The sequence below is a fragment of the Anomaloglossus baeobatrachus genome, chromosome 1, assembly GCF_048569485.1.
Source record: "Anomaloglossus baeobatrachus isolate aAnoBae1 chromosome 1, aAnoBae1.hap1, whole genome shotgun sequence".
NCBI classification, from domain to species: Eukaryota; Metazoa; Chordata; class Amphibia; order Anura; family Aromobatidae; genus Anomaloglossus; species Anomaloglossus baeobatrachus.
Window position 1 is genome coordinate 32451720 of NC_134353.1, and position 27066 is coordinate 32478785.

A 27066-nucleotide genomic window follows, 5' to 3' on the forward strand; every position below is an offset into this window, starting at 1 on the left:
AGACAGACACGCATACTGCTCTGCTGCATACATACATGCATACATACATACAGACAGATGCATACTGCTCTTCTGCATACATACATACATACATACATACAGACAGACAGACACGCATACTGCTCTGCATGCATACATACAGACACGCATACTGCTCTGCTGCATATATACATACATACATACAGACACGCATACTGCTCTGCTGCATATATACATACATACATACAGACATGTATACTGCTCTGCTGCATACATACATGCATACATACAGACACGCATACTGCTCTGCTGCATACATACATGCATACATACAGACACGCATATTGCTCTGCTGCATATATATATACATACAGACACACATACTACTCTGCTACATATATACATACATACAGACACGTATACTGCTCTGCTGCATACATACATGCATACATACAGACAGACACACATATTGCTCTGCTGCATATATACATACATACAGACACGCATACTGCTCTGCTGCATATATACATACATACATACAGACACGCATACTGCTCTGCTGCATATATACATACATACATACAGACACGTATACTGCTCTGCTGCATACATACATGCATACATACTGTGAGGTAGCACGGTCGGCTGCGCAGCAGAAGACACGGGATCCAGGCATTAAGGTTCACAGCACACGGTTTTAATGTCCAAACAAAAGTCCATAACAAAAATACATGTGCCTCTCCAGCAGAAAACTCAGGGAGTTCTGTTCACTCCCTCACTCCCGGCACACCTGCCCTTGTTCCTGATTCTATTTAACCCTTCCTTCAGCCTGTAGGGAAACAGCATTAACCCTATAGTGGATTTACTTTCTATCATGGAGTGAGCACAACCGGGGCGAGACATACCGGCCGTCATAGATAACCCCGGTCACAGTCTCACATACCCCCCCCCTCAGTTCAAGCGTGCGGGGTTGAACTCCAGCCATCAAACACGGGCCGCGGGACAAGGCATCGGCGTTGCCCTGCAACCCACCGGCCCGGTGTTCAACCGTAAACCGGAAGTTCTGCAGAGAAAGGAACCACCGGGTAACCCGGGCATTCCGTTCCTTGGCGGACCTCATCCAGACCAGTGGAGAGTGATCCGTCACCAAGCGAAACTGACGTCCTAGCAGGTAATAGCGTAGGGACTCCAAGGCCCACTTGATCGCCAGGCACTCCTTCTCCATTACGCTATAATTCCGCTCGGGAGGGGTGAGCTTCCTACTTAAGAAGGTGACGGGGTGTTCCTCCCCCTGAACCACCTGAGACAGCACTGCCCCCAGGCCGACCTCTGAGGCGTCAGTCTGTACTATGAACTCCTTCCGGAAATCAGGGTTGACCAGAACGGGTTGTCCGCACAGGACCTCCTTCAGGGCCCGGAAGGAGTCCTCGGCCTGCGGAGTCCAGCGCACCATGACGGACTTCTTGCCTTTAAGAAGGTCCTTCAAGGGGGCTGATAGTCCCGCAAAATCCTTTACAAACCTCCTGTAGTACCCCACGATACCAAGGAAGGCCCTAACCTGCTTCGTGGTCAGGGGTCTAGGCCACTTCTGGATCGCCTCAACCTTGTTAATTTGGGGCTTAATCACTCCTTGGCCTATCACGTAGCCCAAGTAGCGGCTTCCGTGAGTCCCAATGCACATTTCTTGGGATTGGCTGTCAATCCGGCTGTTTGAAGCGCGTCTACCACTGCTTGTACCTGTTCCAAGTGGGTCTGCCAATCGGAGCTGTAAATAATGATGTCATCCAGGTACGCTGATGCATACGCCTGGTGGGGTTCCAGCACTAAGTCCATCAACCTCTGGAACGTGGCCGGAGCGCCATGTAACCCAAAAGGCAAGACAACATAGTGGAAGAGACCCTCCGGCGTAACAAAAGCGGTTTTCTCCTTGGCGGACTCCGTCAGTGGCACCTGCCAGTACCCCTTGGTCAGGTCGAGCGTGGTAAAATATCGCGCCTGTCCCAGCCTATCAATCAGCTCATCCACCCAGGGCATGGGGTAGCGATCGAACTTGGATATTTCGTTCAATCTCCTAAAGTCATTGCAGAACCTTAAGGAGCCATCGGGTTTTGGTATTAGGACAATCGGACTAGCCCATTCACTCCGGGATTTTTCAATGACCCCCAGGTGTAACATTGTCTTTACTTCCTCCGATATGGCTTGTCGTCGAGCCTCCGGTACCCGGTATGACTTCAGGCGTACCTTCAGGTGGGGCTCGGTGACAATATCATGTCGTATCAGACTGGTCCTACCGGGCAGCTCAGAGAAGACATCGGGGTTCTGCTGAACCAACCGTCTGGCCTCTCGCCTCTGTTGCTTGGTGAGGGCTTCTCCAATCCTTACTTCTGGTTCGTCCTCTCCGGAGGTCGCTGGAGCCGGATGTGAACGACCCGAAGAGGAGGGAGGTGGGGAAAAAACAGCCATCAGGCTTTCCCGTTCCTGCCAAGGTTTTAATAGGTTGACATGGTATATTTGTTCAGGTTTCCGCCTACCGGGCTGCAATACTTTATAGTTAACCACCCCGACTCTTTCCTTTATCTCGTAGGGGCCTTGCCACTGAGCCAGGAATTTACTCTCCGCCGTGGGGATTAATACCAACACCCGATCCCCGGGTTTAAAGGTCCGCACGGTGGCTTGTCTATTGTAGCGGCCGCTTTGCGCGGCCTGAGCCTCCTGTAAATGCTCCTTCACAATTGGCATGACCGCGCTTATGCGGTTCTGCATACCTAAAATGTGTTCGATCACACTTTTATGGGGGGTGGGCTCTTGTTCCCATGTTTCCTTTGCCAGGTCCAACAATCCCCGGGGATGTCGCCCGTATAACAATTCAAAAGGCGAAAACACCGTGGATGCCTGTGGCACCTCTCGTATGGCAAACATCAAATAGGGAAGCATCATATCCCAGTCTTTCCCGTCTTTTGAAATCACCCTTCTTAGCATGGTTTTCAGGGTTTTATTGAAACGCTCGACTAAACCGTCCGTTTGAGGATGATACACAGACGTACGCAACTGCTTGATCTGGAGTAGCCGGCATAGCTCTTTGGTCACTTTAGACATGAATGGGGTCCCCTGATCCGTAAGGATCTCCTTGGGCAACCCCACCCGGCAGAACACAGCAAACAACTCCCGAGCTATAAGCTTTGCTGCAGTATGTCTGAGAGGTATCGCCTCGGGATACCTGGTGAAATAGTCAACGATCACTAGGATGTGTTGGTGCCCTCAAGCGGACTTTACGAGGGGCCCCACCAGATCCATCCCTATCCGTTCAAAAGGGACTTCTATAATGGGTAACGGTACCAACGGACTGCGAAAATGGGTCAGGGGTGCGGTAAGCTGACACTCCGGGCAGGTTTCGCAGAACCGTTTTACCTCCCCAAAGACCCCGGGCCAATAGAACCTTTGCAATATTCGCTCCTGCGTTTTCTTGACCCCTAGGTGGCCACTCATCAGGTGTTTATGAGCCAAGTCGAGGACCCGCCGGCGATGTGGCTGGGGCACCACCAACTGTTCTACCCCCACGCCCCGTATTTCATCTATCCGGTAGAGTAAATCCTGCTTAAGAGCGAAATGGGGGTACCTTAACTGGGCACCGGGCAGCTGTGCCACCCCGTCAACTACTGTCACCCGACTCCGGGCATGTATTAACGTAGGGTCCTGGAGTTGGGCTGTCCCAAACGTATCCGGGGACGCCTCCAACTCCGGGATGGGCTCGACCGTCTCAGCCTCTCCTGCCAATACCTCTAGGGGCGACCTATCGGGTTCACACTCTGTCCCTATCATGGTGACCCCTACGGCAGGTGTCCCGGATTCAGGATTGTAGGGCTCAGGTCCCGGACCGACCAATATCTGAGGGGACTTAGGGGGTCCCCTCCATAAAGTCCAAAAATAGGGCAGATCCCTTCCTAGGATCACGTCATAAGGAAGAGTGTTAAGAAGTCCCACCTCATGTTGCACCTGACCGCAAGGTGCTGTGATGGTGACAATCCCCGTGGGATAGTCGGGGCGGTCCCCATGTATGCAAACCACCCCCACGGTGCGTCCTGTGGCCTTTACTTTAGCCCTCAAGGTGGATCGCACAAGGGTCACTAAGCTTCCGGAATCCAACAATCCTGTAACCGGACATCCATTCAGCTGTATTTGGCACAAGTGGGGCTCCGTCTCTGGGGAGACCAGGTCAGCGGTACACACCACCTGAGCATACATTAAACCCCGCCGGGTAACCCCACAATCCATGGGCTCCGTGGTGAGTGGACACTGGGCTTCCATATGTCCCACCCGCTGGCACCGCCAACATCTAATGGGGACGGAAACCCCCTTGACGGGTTGTCGTTTAGGGTACAGAACCTTCCGGACCTCAGGAATGGCGGCCGCGGCCTCAGACGGGACGGTAGGGGACTCCTGCACCATTGTCAGCGGTGGGTCCTTGGCCCTAGGCTTGGAGGGGCCGGACCGACGGGCGGTACGCAAAGTCTCAGTGTCCTGTATCAAGTCCTGCGTAGCCACATGCCGCTCTACCAGGGACACTAATTGGTCCAGGGTACTCGGGTCACCCTGTCCTACCCACCGTTGAACGGTGATGGGTAAAGTGCGCACAAAACGATCCACTACTACCCTTTCCACCATTTGCGCCGGGCTCAGAGTGTCAGGCTGCAACCACTTTTTTACAAGATGCAATAAGTCATAGGCCTGGGAGCGTACGGGTTTGGCTTCCTCATAGAACCACTGATTTACCCGCTGAGCCCGTACATAGGTATTCACCCCCAACCGAGCCAGTATTTCGGCTTTCAGGGTCACATAGTCAATGGCGTCCTCGGTACAGAGGTCCATGTACGCTTTTTGGGGTTCCCCCGTCAAATAGGGCGACAATACCTCAGCCCACTGGGCGGTCGGCAGCTTTTCCCGCTCGGCCACCCGCTCAAACACCGCCTGGAACGCTTCCACATCATCCCCCGGGGTCATCTTTTGCAACGCTTGTCTCACCGCTTTCCGGACGCTGCCGTCGTCACCCTGTCCCGGGGTTGTTGCTGCCGGTCCGGCACGGATCGACTTGGCCAGGAGAACCATCTGTTCTTGGTGCCTTTTTTCCTGCCCTTGCAAGGATTGCTGCTGACGTGCATTGGCCTGATCCATCTGTTCTTGGAGTTTTTTTTCCTGCATTTGCAAGGATTGCTGCTGACGTTCCAACGCCCGGAGCAGGTGTGCATTGGTCTGTTGCTGCTCTGCATTAGCCTGTTGCTGCTGTGCATTAGCGTGTGCCAGCTGCTTTAGTATTTCCTCCATGGCGTCGCCGGGTTTGGGCTGTAGTATAGCCGCTCGAATCCAGGACATGCGCAGCTGGGTCACCAGGGATGGATGCTACACCTCACCGGCTGTCATGCCCGCATTCTCCACCATATGTGAGGTAGCACGGTCGGCTGCGCAGCAGAAGACACGGGATCCAGGCATTAAGGTTCACAGCACACGGTTTTAATGTCCAAACAAAAGTCCATAACAAAAATACATGTGCCTCTCCAGCAGAAAACTCAGGTAGTTCTGTTCACTCCCTCACTCCCGGCACACCTGCCCTTGTTCCTGATTCTATTTAACCCTTCCTTCAGCCTGTAGGGAAACAGCATTAACCCTATAGTGGATTTACTTTCTATCATGGAGTGAGCACAAGCGGGGCGAGACATACCGGCCGTCATAGATAACCCCGGTCACAGTCTCACAATACAGACACGCATACTGCTCTGCTGCATACATACATGCATACATACAGACACGCATATTGCTCTGCTGCATATATATATATACATACAGACACACATACTACTCTGCTACATATATACATACATACAGACACGTATACTGTTCTGCTGCATACATACATGCATACATACAGACAGACACGCATATTGCTCTGCTGCATATATATATATATATATATACATACAGACACGCATACTACTCTGCTACATATATACATACATACATACAGACACGCATACTGCTCTGTTGCATATATACATACATACACGCATACTGCTCTGCTGCATATATACATACATATATACATACAGACACGCATACTGCTTTGCTGCATATATACATGCATACATACAGACACGCATACTGCTCTGCTGCATACATACATGCATACATACAGACAGACACGCATATTGCTCTGCTGCATACATACATACATACATACAGACACGCACACTGCTCTGCTGCATATATACATACATACACGCATACTGCTCTGCTGCATATATACATACATACATACATACAGACACGCATACTGCTCTGCTGCATATATACATGCATACATACAGACACGCATACTGCTCTGCTGCATACATACATACATACATACAGACACGCATACTGCTCTGCTGCATATATACATACATATAGACACGCATACTGCTCTGCTGCATATATACATACATACATATAGACACGCATACTGCTCTGCTGCATATATATATATACATACATACATACAGACACGCATACTGCTCTGCTGCATACGTACATACATACAGACACGCATACTGCTCTGCTGCATATATACATACATACATACAGACACGCATACTGCTCTGCTGCATATATACATACATACATACAGACACGTATACTGCTCTGCTGCATACATACATGCATACATACAGACAGACACGCATATTGCTCTGCTGCATATATATATACAGACAGACACGCATACTACTCTGCTATATATATACATACATACAGACACGTATACTGCTCTGCTGCATACATACATGCATACATACAGACACGCATATTGCTCTGCTGCATATATATATACAGACAGACACGCATACTACTCTGCTACATATATACATACATACAGACACGTATACTGCTCTGCTGCATACATACATGCATACATACATACAGACACGCATATTGCTCTGCTGCATATATATATACATACATACAGACATGCATACTACTTTGCTACATATATACATACATACATACAGACACGCATACTGCTCTGCTGCATATATACATACTGTGAGACTGTGACCGGGGTTATCTATGACGGCCGGTATGTCTCGCCCAGGTTGTGCTCACTCCATGATAGAAAGTAAATCCACTATAGGGTTAATGCTGTTTCCCTACAGGCTTAAGGAAGGGTTAAAAGGAAACAGGAACGAGGGCAGGTGTGCCGGGTGTGGGGGAAGTGACCAGAACTTCCTGAGCCCTCTGCTGGAGAGGCACATGTATTTTGTTATGGACTTTTTTTGTTTGGACATTAAACACCGTGTGCTGTGAACCTTGATGCCTGGATCCCGTGTCTTCTGCTGCGCAGCCGACCGCGCTACCTCACATATGGTGGAGAATCGGCGGGCATGACAGCCGGTGAGGTGTAGCATCCATCCCTGGTGACCCAGCTGCGCATGTCCTGGATTCGAGCGGCTATACTACAGCCCAAACCCGGCGACGCCATGGAGGACATACTAAAGCATTTGGCTCAGGCTAATGCACAGCAGCAACAGACCAATGCACACCTGCTCCAATCCTTGCAAGTGCAGGAAAAAAAACTCCAAGAACAGTTGGATCAGGCCAATGCACGTCAGCAGCAATCCTTGCAAGTGCAGGTCAAAATGCACCAAGAACAGATGGAGCAGGCCAATGCACGTCAGCAGCAAGCCTTACAATTGCAGGAAAAAAGGCACCAAGAACAGATGGTTCTCCTGGCCAAGTCGATCCGTGCCGGACCGGCAGCAACAACCCCGGGACCGGGTGACGACGGCAGCGTCCGGAAAGCGGTGAGACAAGCGTTGCAAAAGATGACCCCGGGTGATGATGTGGAAGCGTTCCTGGCGGTGTTTGAGCGGGTGGCCGAGCGGGAAAAGCTGCCGACCCCGCAGTGGGCTGAGGTATTGTCGCCCTATCTGACGGGGGAACCCCAAAAAGCGTACCTGGACCTCGGTACCGAGGACGCCATTGACTATGTGACCCTGAAAGCCGAAATACTGGCTCGGTTGGGGGTGAATACCTATGTACGGGCTCAGCGGGTAAATCAGTGGTTCTATGAGGAAGCCAAACCCGTACGCTCCCAGGCCTATGACTTATTACATCTTGTAAAAAAGTGGTTGCAGCCTGACACTCTGAGCCCGGCGCAAATGGTGGAAAGGGTAGTAGTGGATCGTTTTGTGCGCACTTTACCCGTCACCGTTCAACGGTGGGTAGGACAGGGTGACCCGAGTACCCTGGACCAATTAGTGTCCCTGGTAGAGCGGCATGTGGCTACGCAGGACTTGATACGGGACACTGAGACTTTGCGTACCGCCCGTCGGTCCGGCCCCTCCAAGCCTAGGGCCAAGGACCCACCGCCGACACCGGTACAGGAGTCCGCTACCATCCTGGCTGAGGCCGCGCCCGCCGTTCCTGAGGTCCGGAAGGCCATGTACCCTAAACGACAACTTGTCAAGGGGGTTTCCTTCCCTATTAGATGTTGGCGGTGCCAGCGGGTGGGACATATGGAAGCCCAGTGTCCACTCACCACGGAGCCCATGGATTGTGGGGTTACCCGGCGGGGTTCAATGTATGCTCAGGTGGTGTGTACCGCTGACCTGGTCTCCCCAGAGACAGAGCCCCACTTGTGCCAAATACAGGTGAATGGATGTCCGGTTACAGGATTGTTGGATTCCGGAAGCTTAGTGACCCTTGTGCGATCCACCTTGAGAGCTAAAGTAAAGGCCACAGGACGCACTGTGGGGGTGGTTTGCATACATGGGGACCGCCACGACTATCCCACGGGGATTGTCACCATCACAGCACCTTGCGGTCAGGTGCAACATGAGGTGGGACTTCTTAACACTCTTCCTTATGACGTGATCCTAGGAAGGGATCTGCCCTATTTTTGGACTTTATGGAGGGGACCCCCTAAGTCCCCTCAGATATTGGTCGGTCCGGGACCTGAGCCCTACAATCCTGAATCCGGGACACCTGCCGTAGGGGTCACGATGATAGGGACAGAGTGTGAACCCGATAGGTCACCCCTAGAGGTATTGGCAGGAGAGGCTGAGACGGTCGAGCCCATCCCGGAGTTGGAGGCGTCCCCGGATACGTTTGGGACAGCCCAACTCCAGGACCCTACGTTAATACATGCCCGGAGTCGGGTGACAGTAGTTGACGGGGTGGCACAGCTGCCCAGTGCCCAGGTAAGGTACCCCCATTTCGCTCTTAAGCAGGATTTACTCTACCGGGTAGATGAAATACGGGGCGTAGGGGTAGAACAGTTGGTGGTGCCCCAGCCGCATCGCCGGCGGGTCCTCGACTTGGCTCATAAACACCTGATGAGTGGCCACCTAGGGGTCAAGAAAACGCAGGAGCGAATATTGCAAAGGTTCTATTGGCCCGGGGTCTTTGGGGAGGTAAAACGGTTCTGCGAAACCTGCCCGGAGTGTCAGCTTACTGCACCCCTGACCCATTTTCGCAGTCCGTTGGTACCGTTACCCATTATAGAAGTCCCTTTTGAACGGATAGGGATGGATCTGGTGGGGCCCCTCGTAAAGTCCGCTCGAGGGCACCAACACATCCTAGTGATCGTTGACTATGCCACCCGGTATCCCGAGGCGATACCTCTCAGACATACTGCAGCAAAGCTTATAGCTCGGGAGTTGTTTGCTGTGTTCTGCCGGGTGGGATTGCCCAAGGAGATCCTTACGGATCAGGGGACCCCATTCATGTCTAAAGTGACCAAAGAGCTATGCCGGCTACTCCAGATCAAGCAGTTGCGTACGTCTGTGTATCATCCGCAAACGGACGGTTTAGTCGAGCGTTTCAATAAAACCCTGAAAACCATGCTAAGAAGGGTGATTTCAAAAGACGGGAAAGACTGGGATATGATGCTTCCCTATCTGATGTTTGCCATACGAGAGGTGCCACAGGCATCCACGGGGTTTTCGCCTTTTGAATTGTTATACGGGCGACATCCCCGGGGATTGTTGGACCTGGCAAAGGAAACATGGGAACAAGAGCCCACCCCCCATAAAAGTGTGATTGAACACATTTTGGGTATGCAGAACCGCATAAGCGCGGTCATGCCAATTGTGAAGGAGCACTTACAGGAGGCTCAGGCCGCGCAAAGCGGCCGCTACAATAGACAAGCCACCGTGCGGACCTTTAAACCCGGGGATCGGGTGTTGGTATTGATCCCCACGGCGGAGAGCAAATTCCTGGCTCAGTGGCAAGGCCCCTACGAGATAAAGGAAAGAGTAGGGGTGGTTAACTATAAAGTATTGCAGCCCGGTAGGCGGAAACCTGAACAAATATACCATGTCAACCTATTAAAACCTTGGCAGGAACGGGAAAGCCTGATGGCTGTTTTTTCCCCACCTCCCTACTCTTCGGGTCGTTCACATCCGGCTCCAGCGACCTCCGGAGAGGACGAACCGGAAGTAAGGATTGGAGAAGCCCTCACCAAGCAACAGAGGCGAGAGGCCAGACGGTTGGTTCAGCAGAACCCCGATGTCTTCTCCGAGCTGCCCGGTAGGACCAGTCTGATACGACATGATATTGTCACCGAGCCCCACCTGAAGGTACGCCTGAAGTCATACCGGGTGCCGGAGGCTCGACGACAAGCCATATCGGAGGAAGTAAAGACAATGTTACGCCTGGGGGTCATCGAAAAATCCCGGAGTGAATGGGCTAGTCCGATTGTCCTAATACCAAAACCCGATGGCTCCTTAAGGTTCTGCAATGACTTTAGGAGATTGAACGAAATATCCAAGTTCGATCTCTACCCCATGCCCCGGGTGGATGAGCTGATTGATAGGCTGGGACAGGCGCGATATTTTACCACGCTCGACCTGACCAAAGGGTACTGGCAGGTGCCACTAACGGAGTCCGCCAAGGAGAAAACAGCTTTTGTTACGCCGGAGGGTCTCTTCCACTATGTTGTCTTGCCTTTTGGGTTACATGGCGCTCCGGCCACGTTCCAGAGGTTGATGGACTTAGTGCTGGAACCCCACCAGGCGTATGCATCAGCGTACCTGGATGACATCATTATTTACAGCTCCGATTGGCAGACCCACTTGGAACAGGTACAAGCGGTGGTGGACGCGCTTCGAACAGCCGGATTGACAGCCAATCCCAAGAAATGTGCATTGGGACTCACGGAAGCCCGCTACTTGGGCTACGTGATAGGCCAAGGAGTGATTAAGCCCCAAATTAACAAGGTTGAGGCGATCCAGAAGTGGCCTAGACCCCTGACCACGAAGCAGGTTAGGGCCTTCCTGGGTATCGTGGGGTACTACAGGAGGTTTGTAAAGGATTTTGCGGGACTATCAGCCCCCTTGACGGACCTTCTCAAAGGCAAGAAGTCCGTCATGGTGCGGTGGACTCCGCAGGCCGAGGACTCCTTCCGGGCCCTGAAGGGGGTCCTGTGCGGACAGCCCGTTCTGGTCAACCCTGATTTCCGGAAGGAGTTCATAGTACAGACTGACGCCTCGGAGGTCGGCCTGGGGGCAGTGCTGTCTCAGGTGGTTCAGGGGGAGGAACACCCAGTCACCTTCTTGAGTAGGAAGCTCACCCCTCCCGAGCGGAATTATAGCGTAGTGGAGAAGGAGTGCCTGGCGATCAAGTGGGCCTTGGAGTCCCTACGCTATTACCTGCTGGGACGGCAGTTTCGCTTGGTGACGGATCACTCTCCACTGGTCTGGATGAGGTCCGCCAAGGAACGGAATGCCCGGGTTACCCGGTGGTTCCTTTCTCTGCAGAACTTCCGGTTTACGGTTGAACACCGGGCCGGTAGGTTGCAGGGCAACGCCGATGCCTTGTCCCGCGGCCCGTGCTTGATGGCTGGAGTTCAACCCCGCACGCTTGAACTGAGGGGGGGGGTATGTGAGACTGTGACCGGGGTTATCTATGACGGCCGGTATGTCTCGCCCAGGTTGTGCTCACTCCATGATAGAAAGTAAATCCACTATAGGGTTAATGCTGTTTCCCTACAGGCTTAAGGAAGGGTTAAAAGGAAACAGGAACGAGGGCAGGTGTGCCGGGTGTGGGGGAAGTGACCAGAACTTCCTGAGCCCTCTGCTGGAGAGGCACATGTATTTTGTTATGGACTTTTTTTGTTTGGACATTAAACACCGTGTGCTGTGAACCTTGATGCCTGGATCCCGTGTCTTCTGCTGCGCAGCCGACCGCGCTACCTCACAATACATACAGACACGCATACTGCTCTGCTGCATATATACATACATACAGACACGCATACTGCTCTGCTGCATATATACATGCATACATACAGACACGCATACTGCTCTGCTGCATATATACATACATACAGACACGCATACTGCTCTGCTGCATATATACATACATACATACAGACACGCATACTGCTCTGCTGTATATATACATACATACATACAGACACGCATACTGCTCTGCTGCATACATACATACATATAGACACGCATACTGCTCTGCTGCATGCATACATACAAACACACACCTTGCTCTGCGGGGCCCACACACGCGGCTCCGGGGGCCACACACACGGCTCTGCGGGGCCCACACACGCATGGGGGGACAGGGAGGGGTGGGGAGGGAGTGATGTCCCACATACTGATCAGGTCACGGTGCAGATGGGGCCCACACAGCGCCGGAGGGAAGCGATGTGCTGGGGGTCGCTGGCTGGCACTGTGACTCCTTCATCTGTGCGACCGAGTAGGACGCCGGGCGGTAGCTCCGCCCACAGATGATGCTCAATGCAGGAGAACACAGTGGCCTTAAAGGGCCGGCAGGCACAGTTTCCAGTGCCAAGGACTGCTGCCCCCGGGCCGACCGCAGGGAAGCCGAGCGGGACCGTCTGTGTGTGTGTGTGTGTGTGTGTGTGTGTGTGTGTGTATGTGTGTACATGCCGCGGGCAGGAGGGGGCGGAGCGAGCTGAGCGGGGAAGTGTGGGCTTCCTGCACGTAACTAGGGTAAACATCGGGTTACTAACCAAAGCGCTTTGGTTGGATACCCGATGTTTATCTTGGTTACCAGCTTCTGGTAGGCTGCCAGCGATGGCTCCTGCACACTGTAGCTGTAAAAAGCCCTGCTTTTTGCTGCTAGAATTGTTCTCGAACGTATCTAGAACTATCGAGCTTTTGCAAAAAGCTCGAGTTCTAGTTCGATCTCGAACAGCCCCCAAAATCACTCGAGCCTAGAACTGGAGAACCTCGAACCTCGAACCGCGCTCAACTCTAGTAGTAAAATGGAAGCTGTTTAGCTGTAGAATAACATCAGAGCACATAGGTTCTCCATAGAGATTGGGTGAGAAAGGGCTGAAATATTGCACAACTTCTCCAGATAGTGTGTTGGACATCTGTGGGGCAGAAGATGGAATATGGAAGTTGTAATCTGTGATTAATACATATATTTCATTGATAAGGGTGATGGATATAGGCAGTGTCAGACTGGCTGCGGTTACTTGCATTGAACTCCGGAGCTCTGATTCCCCGGTGATTCAGTTCATGAAAGGTGTGGACAGGCCAGGCTGAACTCCGAAGCACGGGTGAGAGCTCTGGAGTTTAATGCAGGTAACCGCAGCCAGGCCTGGTATTACTGGCGGTTTCTCCGGTAGCCAGTCCAACACTGTAGATAGGAGAGGTTCCAATAACAGCAGACACAGTGTGAATGATCTGAGATTAATTTGTAGTAACACTAAACAATTTCACTCTCATTTGTGCTCAAAATAAGTATTGCTTCATAGAAGGAATCTGTCAGCAGATTTTTGCCATGGAAGCTGTAGCCATCATGCTGCTAGGGTTAACACAGAAGATTCAGGTCTCTCTGAATTGTCAAGGTCTGATCTGTTGTTGTTTGTTACATTTGTTTAAACAGCAGAACCCTTATCACTGCTTGGACTATAAAGTCACTTGAACGGCAGTTTGATACGCCGTCCTCCAATTTACACTTCACTGTTAATGTGTAATCTATATAAAAAGCTTGGTGTGAGCAGGTCAGCTCACTCAACTCTGCTACATGACTAAAGCTAAAAACTCTGACTGTCAGAACGGCTGCACCCAGTAATCTAAGTGATATTTCGTTGGATTTAGGATCTCTTTGCCTACATCATGTTGCTCTCAGATGAGATAACAAAAGCCTGCTAATAGATCTCTTTAATATAGGAAGAAACACTTTTTCTACTTGTCTTGGAGTAGACAACAATATTTCAGCGTTCACTTCCTTCTTGAACATTAAATCCTAACTAGTTTTCAGGGTTGGCACACAAATTGTCAGGTGTCACTCTCCCTTTCCTTGAGATTTTTATTTCTGGGATTCTTTTTTGTTTGTGTCTTCAGGCTCATTGGAAATCCTTCTCATCTCTAACAAAATATCAATAGAGATATCCCTTTTGATATGTAACTAAGTATCTGAGCAGGCAAGATAATACTTGCAGTTCATTCTATAGTACTCAGAATATTTCTACTAATTCAATGTATTAAAGGGAACCTGTTATGTAAAAAAAAACATTAACCTGCAAATGTGGGGTAATTTTGCAGTTAATAGCATTCTGATGCTGTGTGCCTGTTGCACTGAGAGCCCTGCTGCCGGGAGGAATCCTCGGGTTCTCAGTCAAAGAGGAGCAGCCGGTGTGGCGCCCTTGAGGCTCCAGTCACCACAAAGAATTGCACCTTTTTTAAGAAGCGATATTCACCTCGGGTAAGGAGAGGGTTAATCACCGGTGTCCCACATTCATACTTACAAATAACTTAGGAGCCTTCTCAAAGGGGGGATAGCTCTGGGTAGGGAAGGGGTGGCCATCACAATACATGGTACTTCCCCAGTCACTGAAGCCAGCCACCTGGGTGGCGGGGTCCACTTGGGGTAGAAATAGGAACAACTCACACAATCTAGTCATTTTACCTGGGACACCAGTTCTGGGACACGACACCATCACCACCTTCTTCTATTGTCTTCACGGGGCCTGCGGCTTGGAGCTGAGCGCTCAGCCCAGGTTCTTCAAGGCTGGAAAGGCAACTCTGAAAAAGGACTTTCTTCTTTCAAAAACCGGTGACTGCTTCTAACTTATCCGAGGTCAATGGGGCACATCACAGCGGGTGACTAGTACTACCCAGACGAGCGGCACAAAAAGTGAGTAAAGATACCTGAACTGCAGCATCCGACTCCATTTCTTATTACCGGCACCACTGCCCCGCACCTCGGTGCCAAAGGGCTTCACCATCACTAATCTCCTCATCATCCTTCCCGGGGCCCACTCCACCTGTGGGGAGCAATACCATCTTCGACTGCTATTACTATTCGCCCCAGAGCACAGTGACAGCAGTGGTGGCTAATCTCTGGCCGCATACCACAGATGGCGTCACTACAATCTTCCTACTACAATCCCCATCATCCTCCCTCCTTAAGGGTGTACACCTTGGGGCACGAAGCTGGGCAGACCACTGCGACATCCCAGACCACCACACCGGCCCGGTGACGAGTAAAGCAGGTACGAGACCCGTGCCTGACTAACCCCCTGCCCCCTGGGTGCTGCTTTGGCATGGTGTCCCTCTTCTCTCTGTGGATAGTGAGTGGCTGCTATAACCATATCCCTGGCACTGAACGCCAGATCTGTCCTTATATCCCTGGCACTGAACGCTGGATCTGTTCTTATTGGTTGTCAGAGAGAGAAAGAAAGGTGGATACAACCACCGGTCAATTTCATCAGAGCAGTGACTAAACTATACTCCTATGACTGAAAGCCCAATACTACCATTAAGCATTGAGAAATGCATGATGAATAACCCCTTCTAACAATTGGCTAAGTCATATAAGTTGTACCCTTCAATTTAAATGGCTGTTGCATTCACAGCTGTAACTTTCCTAGGGGCTATTTGGTTCCTCCTGATTACTCGTGTTATATCATGTGATGCAAAGCATTACGGGCAAGCCTACATAGATGCATAAAAGGTCATGTGAATCTTGAGTGGCTGATTCAGTCTCCTTGTCAATTCATGCCAATTAATCACAAATTAGGTATCAGTAATCAATTTGAATTTTATGAAATGCATCATAGAATATTTATTTATGTTTTACAGTTTTGATTTGATGTTTCTAATACATAAATTTCTATATTTCAGATGCTGAAAACTGTGAAAAGTGTTTGTACACTGAATGGCCAAATGAGGCAAGAGACAAGTGTGTCCCAAAAGTTATTGACTTTCTCTCTTATGACACTGATGTTGTTGCCCATATCTTTTTATTCTTCTTAGTATTATCTTCCAGTACAATTGTCTTAATATTCGGAATATTTTCATTTTTCTGGAATACTTCGGTTGTCAGGGCCAATAATCGTAACCTCAGCTTTCTTATCCTTGTTTCTCTCAAGCTCAGTTTGCTCTGCATTCTCCTCTTCATTGGTAAACCAGTGGACACAACCTGTATGCTCCGGCACATCTGCTTTGGAATCATCTTCACTGTTGTGTTGTCCTCAATTTTGGCAAAGACCATCATGGTTTGCATCGCCTTCAAAGCCACCACACCAGGCAGCTCCTGGAGGAAATGGATTGGTGTAAAACTTCCTAACGCTATAGTGATGATCTTATCATCTCTTCAGGTCCTGAACGGAATACTCTGGTTGTCCCTTTCGCCTCCATTTCAGGAGTTGGACATGGACTCATATCCCGGAAAGATCATCATTCAATGCAATGAGGGCTCAAGACTGGCCTTTTATTTTATGTTGGGTTATATGGGATTTCTTGCGGCTGTGAGTCTAATTCTGGCTTTCATGGTGAGGAAATTACCTGATATCTACAATGAAGCCAAGTACATCACCTTCAGCATGCTGGTGTTCTGCAGTGTGTGGATCTGTGCCATCCCGGCTTATCTAAGCAGTAAGGGAAAAAATATGGTTAGTGTTGAAGTTTTTGCTATATTGGCTTCAGGTAATGGAATAGTGATTTGTATATTTCTACCTAAGCTGTGGAACATACTGACAAAAGCAGAAATGAAAACAAGATGATTATTGGAAAAATAAAGCAGAATAACATTAGTAAGTTGTGTGGGTTGTCAGCACTTTTTTGATTCATAGCTGTCCAGATTATAAATTGAATATCAAAGATCAAGAATAAGGAACTATTAAGGATTGTGTCACGCTGTACAAAGGCTAGTAAGATATAGAACAGCATAATCCTCACTAGGTGGCAGCAGAGTAGCAAAGGAGAGACAAAGAAACACCTCAATGGAAAGGGGGCAACAGAACAGCCAAACAGCCAGGGTCCAGACAGGAAAGTTGAGTCACTGCAAAGGGAAGATAAACATCAAAGCCAGAAAACAGAACCGAGTCGGAAGCTGGGAGATCAGGTATGCAGAGGGAAACACAAACAACAGACAGGAGAGGGAATCCAGGGACCGGGAAAGGCAAACTAATGGGGAGGGCCAAAGCCAGGACACAGCAGCAGGGAGGCAGGACAGATTGGGAACACTCACCAGAACCATGGAATGATGAAATAATGATGATGATGATGGAATAGAAAATCTGCTAGAATCGATAGTGGATGTGATGTTGGGTGTAGAGAACCCCTGATGTGCCTAAACAGAGGAAATTCCCCACAAGTGACCCCATTTTAGAAACTAGACCCCTGACGAGAAAAAGTTTTATCAGTCTGTCAAGATGATGGGAAACTCTTATCCCCAGCCAGTAAGGTTGATGTGAAAGTGTTGTTCTCTCTTGCGGAGACTGCCTGCATATCATTTGTCAACTGCAATTATGGTGCCCAGAATGCAGGCAGCATGATGCCTTCTGGACCTTCATCATAACAAAACCAGCTATTGACCCAGAGCAGATCCGAGAGGGTTACTGTGATATTGGCGCCTTAGGCCCCTTTCACATGTCAGTTTTTTGCCATCAGTCACAATCCGTTGAATTTTGAAAAAAATTGGATCCAACGACTAATGCCACTGGATCCGTTTTTTTCTCATTGACTTGTATTAGTGACGGATTGTGACGGATGGCCTCACATTTCATCTGTCATTCGACAGATTCGTCGAAAAACATATGTTCATTGGACGGAGAAGACGTCCACAGTAACGTTTTTTCGTACGTCGAAAAAACGGACAGTGATGGATCCCTCGCCGTTCATCCTTTGGTAGAATGGAAGCCTTTGGGCGCAGGATCCATTGTTATCCATCGAGTGATGGAATACAATGACGGATTCTATTATTTTAACATAGCATGCTCCAAGTATTATTTAGCCCACAGCTAGTCGGACCCGTCGAAAGATTGTTTTGATACAATAGTTAAGGGAGACCTATTTTCAGCTTCGTGATTCTGAGTTGAAAAATATGCATATTTCTTAAATTCATCAGTTCCAAATGAATATTGGTAAGATGGATGATGCTGTTTTTGCTATGTGTACTATGTATAGAAAGGAATAATTGTGATAAGAAAAATGACCATAATACCTTCAACCTGGGACCTCCAGAGACAAATATATCCTGAAACTTGGGAATTTCATAATTTTCAGAGACTGCAGCCATAGCATTTGACCAGCCCTGTTATGAGTCACAAGATAAGAGGTATGTCGGTGTAACTTGTGTTAATAAAATCAAATAACAATTAGAATTTTTGTAAATGCTGGAAGATTAACTTTTGTGTAGAATTGTTTCATATTTTCTAAAAAGAGTTCTGCCCTCCACTTAACTCTCAGACATTTACATGACATAGTTTGCTATTCCTTTTCATTCCTTGTAATTGTATATACTGTCTTGTTTTCTTTGCTTTGTAACATCTATTGGATATTTTTATAATTACTGCTTCCCTTTCAAATAAAATATATAAAACGTAATAGCTTTATTACTCTTGCTCTATAAACCAGATCCCAGAAGCCATAACTATAATGGATGTCCAATCTGCCTATGTAAAGGATTGGTGATTGCACCTAGTTATTTTTCTTGGGTTATTGTGGAGCTGTGCAGTGACCATACCAAGGTTTATATACATATATATATATATATATATATATATATATATATATATATATATATATATATATATATATATATATATATAAATTTTATATATTCCATGTGTTGGAGTAAGTTTTGGCTATATTATGTACTCACTGTCAGTTCCCTAATAATCAGCCTAGAAGAGAAAACAGCTATCTCTTCATTTATCAATCGTCAGTCAATTACATATTGTCTTACTATTATAGGAATTGGAATGCTGTTCGTGACTTATTTGTCGCAGTTGTGAGATATCTGTGCTATCTGTGACAATACTATCTGCCCCTGCATGGGCATGTATATTCAATTGTAGGAATAATGATATGCCTGCCATCTAACAAGCATTCAAGAATGCAGCATGCCATACAGGTATGCACGAACTATGATTTGGATGTTTCACTTTCTGCACCGTGCTCCAAAGGTTAGTCATCATGGCCAGCATCATCATTGTCATCATCATATTTATTTTGCCTATGGGCCTCATCCCTTCCTTTTGCCAACTTATTGTCTTCCTCCACTTCCAACCTCTTCTGCTCTTCCTCTTTTTCCAATTCTTTCTGCATTAAACATAGGCTTTCAATGTCTGCGCAGGGGTCCAAATTTGTGCACAGCTGTTCCAGGAACTTCACTGAACCCCAAAAAATCTTTAACAACTCACACAAAAATGTACAATTTTGTTTACTAAAAATGCATGAAAGAAGCTTCAAGAAATGCTTTCTGATAAGTAGCAACAGTTTTACTGTTTGTCCACGAACCCATGGCCCAATCCTGTACTGAAATCTACAGGGTAGAGTCACTCCCATATATTCCCTTAAAAAAAAAATCTTTTAAGTTAACCTTATGAAACTGACGAGTAATCTATTCCAAAGAAATGTTTTTAACTCATTTTTTCTCTGTGCCCAATCAGGTGATTCCAGGAAAACTGTTCCGACAAAAAATACATTTTCACAAATACCTTTTAAAATTTGGTGCACAAAACAAAATCTTTTTTTATGCTTTGCCCTTATGTTGTCACGGACCATGTTTATCGCCAGTGCCACTTTTTAGTTTAACACTCATTTTGAATACAATATAACTAGGGATGATCGAATACATCAAATATTCGGCTTTGCAAATAATTGACGAATAGGTTGCCGCTATGCGAATATTCGATGCACAATGTAAGTCTATGGGAAGCCCGAATAGTTACGAATGGTTGTCTTTCAGGTTTTCCATAGACTTACATTGTGCATTGAATATTTGTGAATAGTCGAATAGCGGCAACCTATTCGGCAAATATTCGCAAAGCCAAATATTTGAGTTATTCGATCATCCCTAAATATAACATTTTCATGAAGTGCAAAAAAATTACCATAATATTTGTGTGTGCACACACAAACAAGAAAAAAATTGAAAAACCCTGCCCACCCTCCCCTGGAAATGTTCTACTTATGACTGGCAGCATATGGGTGGATCCACAAAATGACCAATTACTGACTTCCAGTGAGGTTCGGATCAAGTCAGGGTCAAAAACCAAACTATTTAAAAGCTTGAACGTATCTGGCAAACTAAACTTCCAAAGGTTCGCTCATCTCTAATAAGGGGTTGGTGTAGGGGCACTTTTTCCCATTGGATCTGACCCCTAAATCTCCTTGAAGCTGTGGTGTTTCTCTACAATGGTATAATGACAGAGGATGTGATGTAGCAAGAACTTTGTGATTGAATATGGACATCGGTTAGTTTATGAATGATTGATACAAAACATAGAAGAGCAGATCTCAGGAAAGTAACAAAACTTAATGACCTATATTACAATTCATTGGCTGTTGTTTCTCATTACATTTAATTTTATTTACAATTCTAAATTTTCTTTACACCTGAGACTCTGAGACTGATCTTATTTTATTTATATTTTTTTATTTTTGCTAAATTCAAATTTATACATGGAGTCTATATTATGATTTGAAAGAGGATATAAAGTCCTTATTTTATCATTGTCAGTGCGGTCCTGATCTCTCAGTAAAGATTCATATCTGTCATGATATTGGGAACAGAGAGAAGATTTTTTACCAACCCTTTAATGTCTTGTTACATTGTATGTGATCTCTCACCAAAATTCTGCTGGATGTTACTCTTTTACTTGTTGCTTTCCTCTGCACAATCACAGAGCTCGGCTCCTGGATGTCATCTCACGATGAAGAATTATACATTCGAATATAAATATTCTCAAGAAGGAGACATTATTATAGGAGGAATCTTCACTGTACATTCATGGATAAAACGATGGAAGTTTAAAGGAGAAAAATGTTTTAAAAGGCTCTGCGTAGAGTAAGTAAAAAAGAGAAAAAATAAAATCTGCTCGACCATACTTAACTTTTCCTATGAACATTGTGCTCTTCTATTTTTTTGCCGAGCACACATTTGAACTCTTTTACTCAGGGCTATTTTCCAATTTTTTATTTTGTCTTTTTTCTTCCCCAAATCCCCTAAGAGCCAAAACTTTTTTTTATTTTTCCTTCAATATAAGGATATTAGGGCTTGTTTTCTGCATGAAGAGTTGCATTTTTGAAGGACACCATTTATTCTGTCGCATAGTGCAAAGTAAAATAGTTAAAAAAAATTCAATTTTAAAAGGTTTTTTTTTTTACCACTTTCACTATATAGTAGAACTATTCAGAAAAAAGACTGACTGTAACACCTATATGTGTGAATTAGGTGCTAGCCTAAAAATATATGACTATAATATAGATGATAAGCTGCACACTAACCACTATCAAAATATAAACATGAAAAATGGTAAAGCATTACTACTATAGGGATACTATAAACAATGAAAAATACATTTAGCTATCTGGAAAAAATGAAATACATGAAAAATGTTATTGCAAAACTGCTATGAATATTTGAAAGTAAATGAGCCCAAAACCAACAACAAGGTAATCTCCAATTTTTCGGGAACTTAACCTAAATGCCTCTCTATGTGCTATTAAAAATCTGCAAGTATGGGCAGACAGGCTCCTGGCTATATAGGATTATAAATAGAGTCTGATAATAGGGAGGGGTTCTGGGTTCTCAGTCAGAAGAAACTGCATGCATACTAAGCAGAAAAAGGACTGACTGGAACACCTATATGTGTGAATTAGGTGCTAGCCCAAAAATACATTACTATAATAAAGATAATAAGCTGCACACTAACCACTATCAAAATATAAACATGAAAAGTGGACCCTATCTATGATCCTATATAGCAAGGAGCCTGTCTGCCCATACCTGCAGATTTTTAATAGCACATAGAGGCATTAAGGTTAGGCTCCCAAAAAATTAGAGATTACCTTGTTGTTGGTTTCGGGCTCATTTGCATTGATCAATACATTTGCTAAACATCTCTAATATTTTCAAATATTCATAGTAGTTTTGCAATACCATTTTTCATATATTTCATTTTTTCCAGATAGCTAAATGTATTTCTCATTGTTCATAGTATCCATATACAGTAATGCGTCACCATTTTTCATGTTTATATTTTGATAGTGGTTAGTGTGCAGCTTTTTATCCTTATTATATAGTAGAACTGACCTGGCAGTATGATTACCCAGGGCAGTATAATTTTGTAGATACCAACCATGTTGAGTTTTTTTCTTTGTTATTTAAGTGGTGAAAAAATACTGAAATTTGTGATTCAAAGAATTTTGCTTTTGTCGCCATTTTCCAAGACCAGTAGAGTTTTTATTTGTCAGGATCTGGGGCTCTGTGGGGGCTTATTTTTTGTGCCCTTTTCTGATGTTTTACTGATACCACTTTTGGGTAGATGCGATTTCTGACCACCTGTTAATGCAGTTTATTGCAATGTAGCAGCAACCCAAAAAATGTAATTCTCTGGTTTAGACTTTTTTTCTTATTACACCGTTTACCGATCAAATTTATTTATTTTATATTTTGATAGATTGGACACTTCTGAAAGCGGTGATCTCAAGTATATGTATTTTTATTTTTTTAAGTGTTTCATTTTTAAATGAGACAAAATGGGGGTGATTTGAAATTTTGGTATTTTTTTATTTCTTTTACTTTTTACTGGATTTACTCTTTCTTTTATTCGTCTTCAAGCTGCGGTCATCTCGCTTGTGCTGTATAGAATACTGCATCAGAATCAGTATTGCTCTGTATAGCAGAAATTATGATTTTCTATTAATGCCAGTAAAGAGTCAACATTCGCAGGAAGTTTGTTGGGGGTCAACATTCACAGGCAAGGTGGTCATCGGCTAACTCCGTACTGTCATGACAGCCCATTATCTCTTCGTGATCATGTGACGAGGGCGCCATTGGGTAGGATTTGTGACGCGCTTCTTGTCAGCGATTGTTAAATGTGATCATGTGACGAGGGCACCAATGGGCGTGATTTGTGACATGCTTCTTGGCAGCGACTGTTAAAAGTCACAGTCAGTGATTGACAGCGACATCTAACTGGAGAATAGCTGTGGGTGCATCTCGGATCCACCTGCGGCTCTTAGAGGCACTTGATGGCTCATTGAATCAGCTGTAAAGTGCTGGGAAAGATGTGGCCTAAGAGTGTGAGCAAGCATAAGAGGCAGGGTCATGGCAGATGATGTAACCATACATCATTGGTTATGAAGGGGATAAAGAATGAGGTGCTTCCTATTTTTCTAGACCCATAATGGAATAACATTAAAAAATGTTTAGTTAGTTGGTATGCATTCAATGTTACAGATGTGGCCATGGTTAAAAAATGTAGAAAAATAACACTGGGATATCACAGCACAGAAAAATTATAATCGGACAAAAAGGGATTCCCTGGTGTTGGGATACATTTCTGCAGACTCTCTATGTGACTGCAGACTTGAGAATCCTCACAGTGATCAGCATACACTCTGTCAGGGTTCTCCAATGCCAATGTGGCACCCCTGAGTCTTCAGTTACCACAGAGTACTGCACCTCACTTAAGGTGCTGTACTCATCCTGGATCCAGAGAAGGTTGGTACCGGTTCCACAACACACCAACTTATGCACACAACCAGGATGTCCTCCCAATGGGGACAAGCTAGGGTTGGGTCTTAAGGCAGTCACCAAATATGGGGGCTACCACCCACTAGTGACAGGAACCGGGGGGGAGTAGCCACCAGGGGAAGTGAGGAGCCAACACAACAGTTAAGGAGTTCTCCAGCATGAAAGGAAGAGAGCAGATGGGTTTACCGGTGGCTATGGTGGGATGCAAAAGTCAAAATGTTCACTGAGGGGAGAGCTTCATTGCTCCTTCAGGACTGGTGCAGTGCAGGGTGTAGAATCCTATGGTGGAACATACTTCAAGTTGTATCACCAATATCTGCAGGCCAAGGGGATTATATGTCCCTCAAGCCAGCGGCCAGCACAGTTCCTGGAGCACAGTGCTGCATAGGGTCCAGAGTCGTGATCTACGTGAGGCCCCACCACGGACCCGCGGCACCTGCAAATGGGACAGGAAATCACTTTTCAAGAATCGGGGTCCCCAAGTAGCTTCAGGCCATGGAGATCTAAAAACGCAAGGAGGAAGGGCCCATTGACCACCGTACCAGTTTTGAGCTCCAACTGATCCGAGATCGACTGGGGCCCATCACGGTGGTGACTGGAATCTCCCGGGCGAACCAGGACAGAGAGTAAAGAAACCTTGAACCAACAGAGACTGTGTCTACCTGTACTTATCGGCGCCGGCGCCCCATCACTACAACCCTCATCATCCACCCCGGGGTCCGCTCCAACTGTGGGGAGCAGAAACATCTTAGCTGCTATAACCGTCCGCCCCTGAGGACAGCGACAGCTATTCCCTGGCCACGTACCACAGGTGGCATCATGAGACAAACCATCCTCCAGCCCGGTGACGAGTAAAGTTAACGCTTTGCCCCATGGGTGCTACACTATCACTTTGCCTACTTCCAGACATATTCTGACAGGACGCATTCAGCCTCTTGCAATTCACTTGTATTACTCGTGCACTTCTTTTCAGCACTATTTACATACATGCAGTCATGTTCTTGCATGAGATAGAGGTTTTGCACTGCTAGCTTATCATAATCCACTTATTTGAGCTAACATTAGTAGAAAAGTTATTAAAATGGTCTGTTATTTGTATAGTTAAATTAGGCTACATCTGTTTGTTTAACTTTCTCATATAAGTTTGTTTCTACTACTTTGCTTAAAGAAGTTGTCCATTACTTAAACATTGGTGACCTATTGATATGAATAGGAGGTGGATGTACAGTGCCCGGCCTCCACCACTAACAGAAAATACGGCAGCTCCCGAACTTAGCATTTCTGAACCCTTTGTGCCCGTGGCACTGAGAACAGCTGATCGGCGGGGGTTCAGGGTGTCTGACCCCGTGCGATCAGACATTGATGACCTTTCCTAAGGATGGGTCATGAATGTTCAAGTAGTGGACAACCTTTTTAACTAGATCATAAAAAATTAAAGAGTAGTGTGAAATATCAGTTTCAAATATAAATAATGATGTGATTATTGAGCAGTCATTGTAAAATTAGACACAAACGGCTTTCAAAAAAAAGTTATGTTATTGTCTTGAAATGTTTAGCTCTGCACACATCTGCTGGCATGGTGGTGTCAGACTCTGTTCACACTACAGAGTCTGACAAGCAACCTGAGGCTTCTGGATTATTCAGCCAGGCGGACATCGGCTCATTCAAGTTCACTGGTCTTCAGCTCTTCAGGAGTTAATCCCTGAAGACTGGTGAGCAGACCTAATTGCTCAGGTTGCTTATTGCCACCTGTCTCCTCCTTATATTAAGCATGCCTTCCTTCCTGTATGTGCCGATGATAGCTTCAGCAATCTCGGTTTCTCGGTCTTGGTGTTTCTCCTGTTCATGGTGATATGTGCAGCGCTTCTTAGTGGTGTGAACATTTCCCTATTGTGTTACTTCCTCCCCTTTTTGGTTACTCCCCTGTACACATTTTGTCTCTCCTGTGTGTGTTGAGTGCTGTGTGTACAAGTTGCAGTTCTCACTTTTCTGTGTCATTTTGTGGGTTTTCATCCTGGTGTTTCCCCATTGGCCGTGAGGGTGTGGGTGGGGGATAGGGGAAGTAAGATCAGGACCCTGATAGGAGTTAGGACCATGCTGGGGCTTGGACCAGGTTACCATCAAACCCACCTCCAAGATAAGGGACGGCACAGGGTTGCAAGTCTGAGGGCCAGTTTAGCGCCTTCTGTTCTATCTCTAGATACACCATGACAGTTATGGGGTTTTTTTTCAGATCTTATGTGGAAAAACCCATCTTCCTTTCTGACAACTTTTTCTTTTTCTCTTTTGTAACAAATAATCTTTCTGAAAGATTTTAGCTCTATGTTAACAGAGATAGAATTTATCTTCCAATTTACAATTTTTGGCTTATATTCTTTGAAGTTTATGGTGCTCTTACTCTTCTACTCTTTTTTGTACATTTAGAACAAAAAAAAATCACATTTGATAATTTAATACAAATATAAAGTAAAGGGACACAAACATTATATCCTAATAATATACTGCAGCTCATCAACATTTCAAAAACTGATCATAAGAATATAAGTTAATATATTAGCTGAAGTGTATAAGTTCATTCCAAGATATGGAGATTGCTTGAATTTTCATCTCTATTAGTTACAGAACATCATGTTGACCATCTCAAGTGATCCAGATGCCCAAGATCACAATTCCTGCTCATATACATTGAATTTGAGCCAATTTTTTTTTCTCATGAAATCATGTGAACCAAGTTAAAACTACAAGTTATAAACAATAAAGAAAAAAATGAATAAAGGTCAAAGAACTATAGAAAAAAATCATATCTTTATTATAATATCCCCATCCAAACATACAAAATTAAAAACAGAAATATAAAAATTGTATTTTGGACTCACAGATAAGTAAGAATTGGTATATAAATAGGAGATAATGCATATGAGGCGCAAATACCCAAATGCAGTCAATCAATATAGTATCCCCGATCAAATGTATCCAATGTATAGGAAATGAATAGAGATGAGAGAACCGGCCGCGGTTCGGCTCGAGTTCGGTTTGCTGAATGGAGGTCTGGTTCGAGTTCGGTTCAGCAAATCGGTT

At 46.1% G+C, this 27066-nt stretch overlaps 1 protein-coding gene across 1 annotated transcript in view; it reads left to right on the plus strand.

The window, feature by feature from the left end:
• Positions 1–18873, plus strand: part of LOC142314623 (vomeronasal type-2 receptor 26-like) — a 120281-nt gene extending 101408 nt beyond the window's left edge. The window contains exons 7-10 of the mRNA XM_075352523.1: positions 16122–16179; positions 16254–16925; positions 18507–18558; positions 18858–18873. Coding sequence (XP_075208638.1) covers positions 16122–16179; positions 16254–16925; positions 18507–18558; positions 18858–18873 — 798 coding nt within the window. The remainder of the gene's footprint in view (positions 1–16121; positions 16180–16253; positions 16926–18506; positions 18559–18857) is intronic.
• Positions 18874–27066: the final 8193 nt, after the last annotated feature.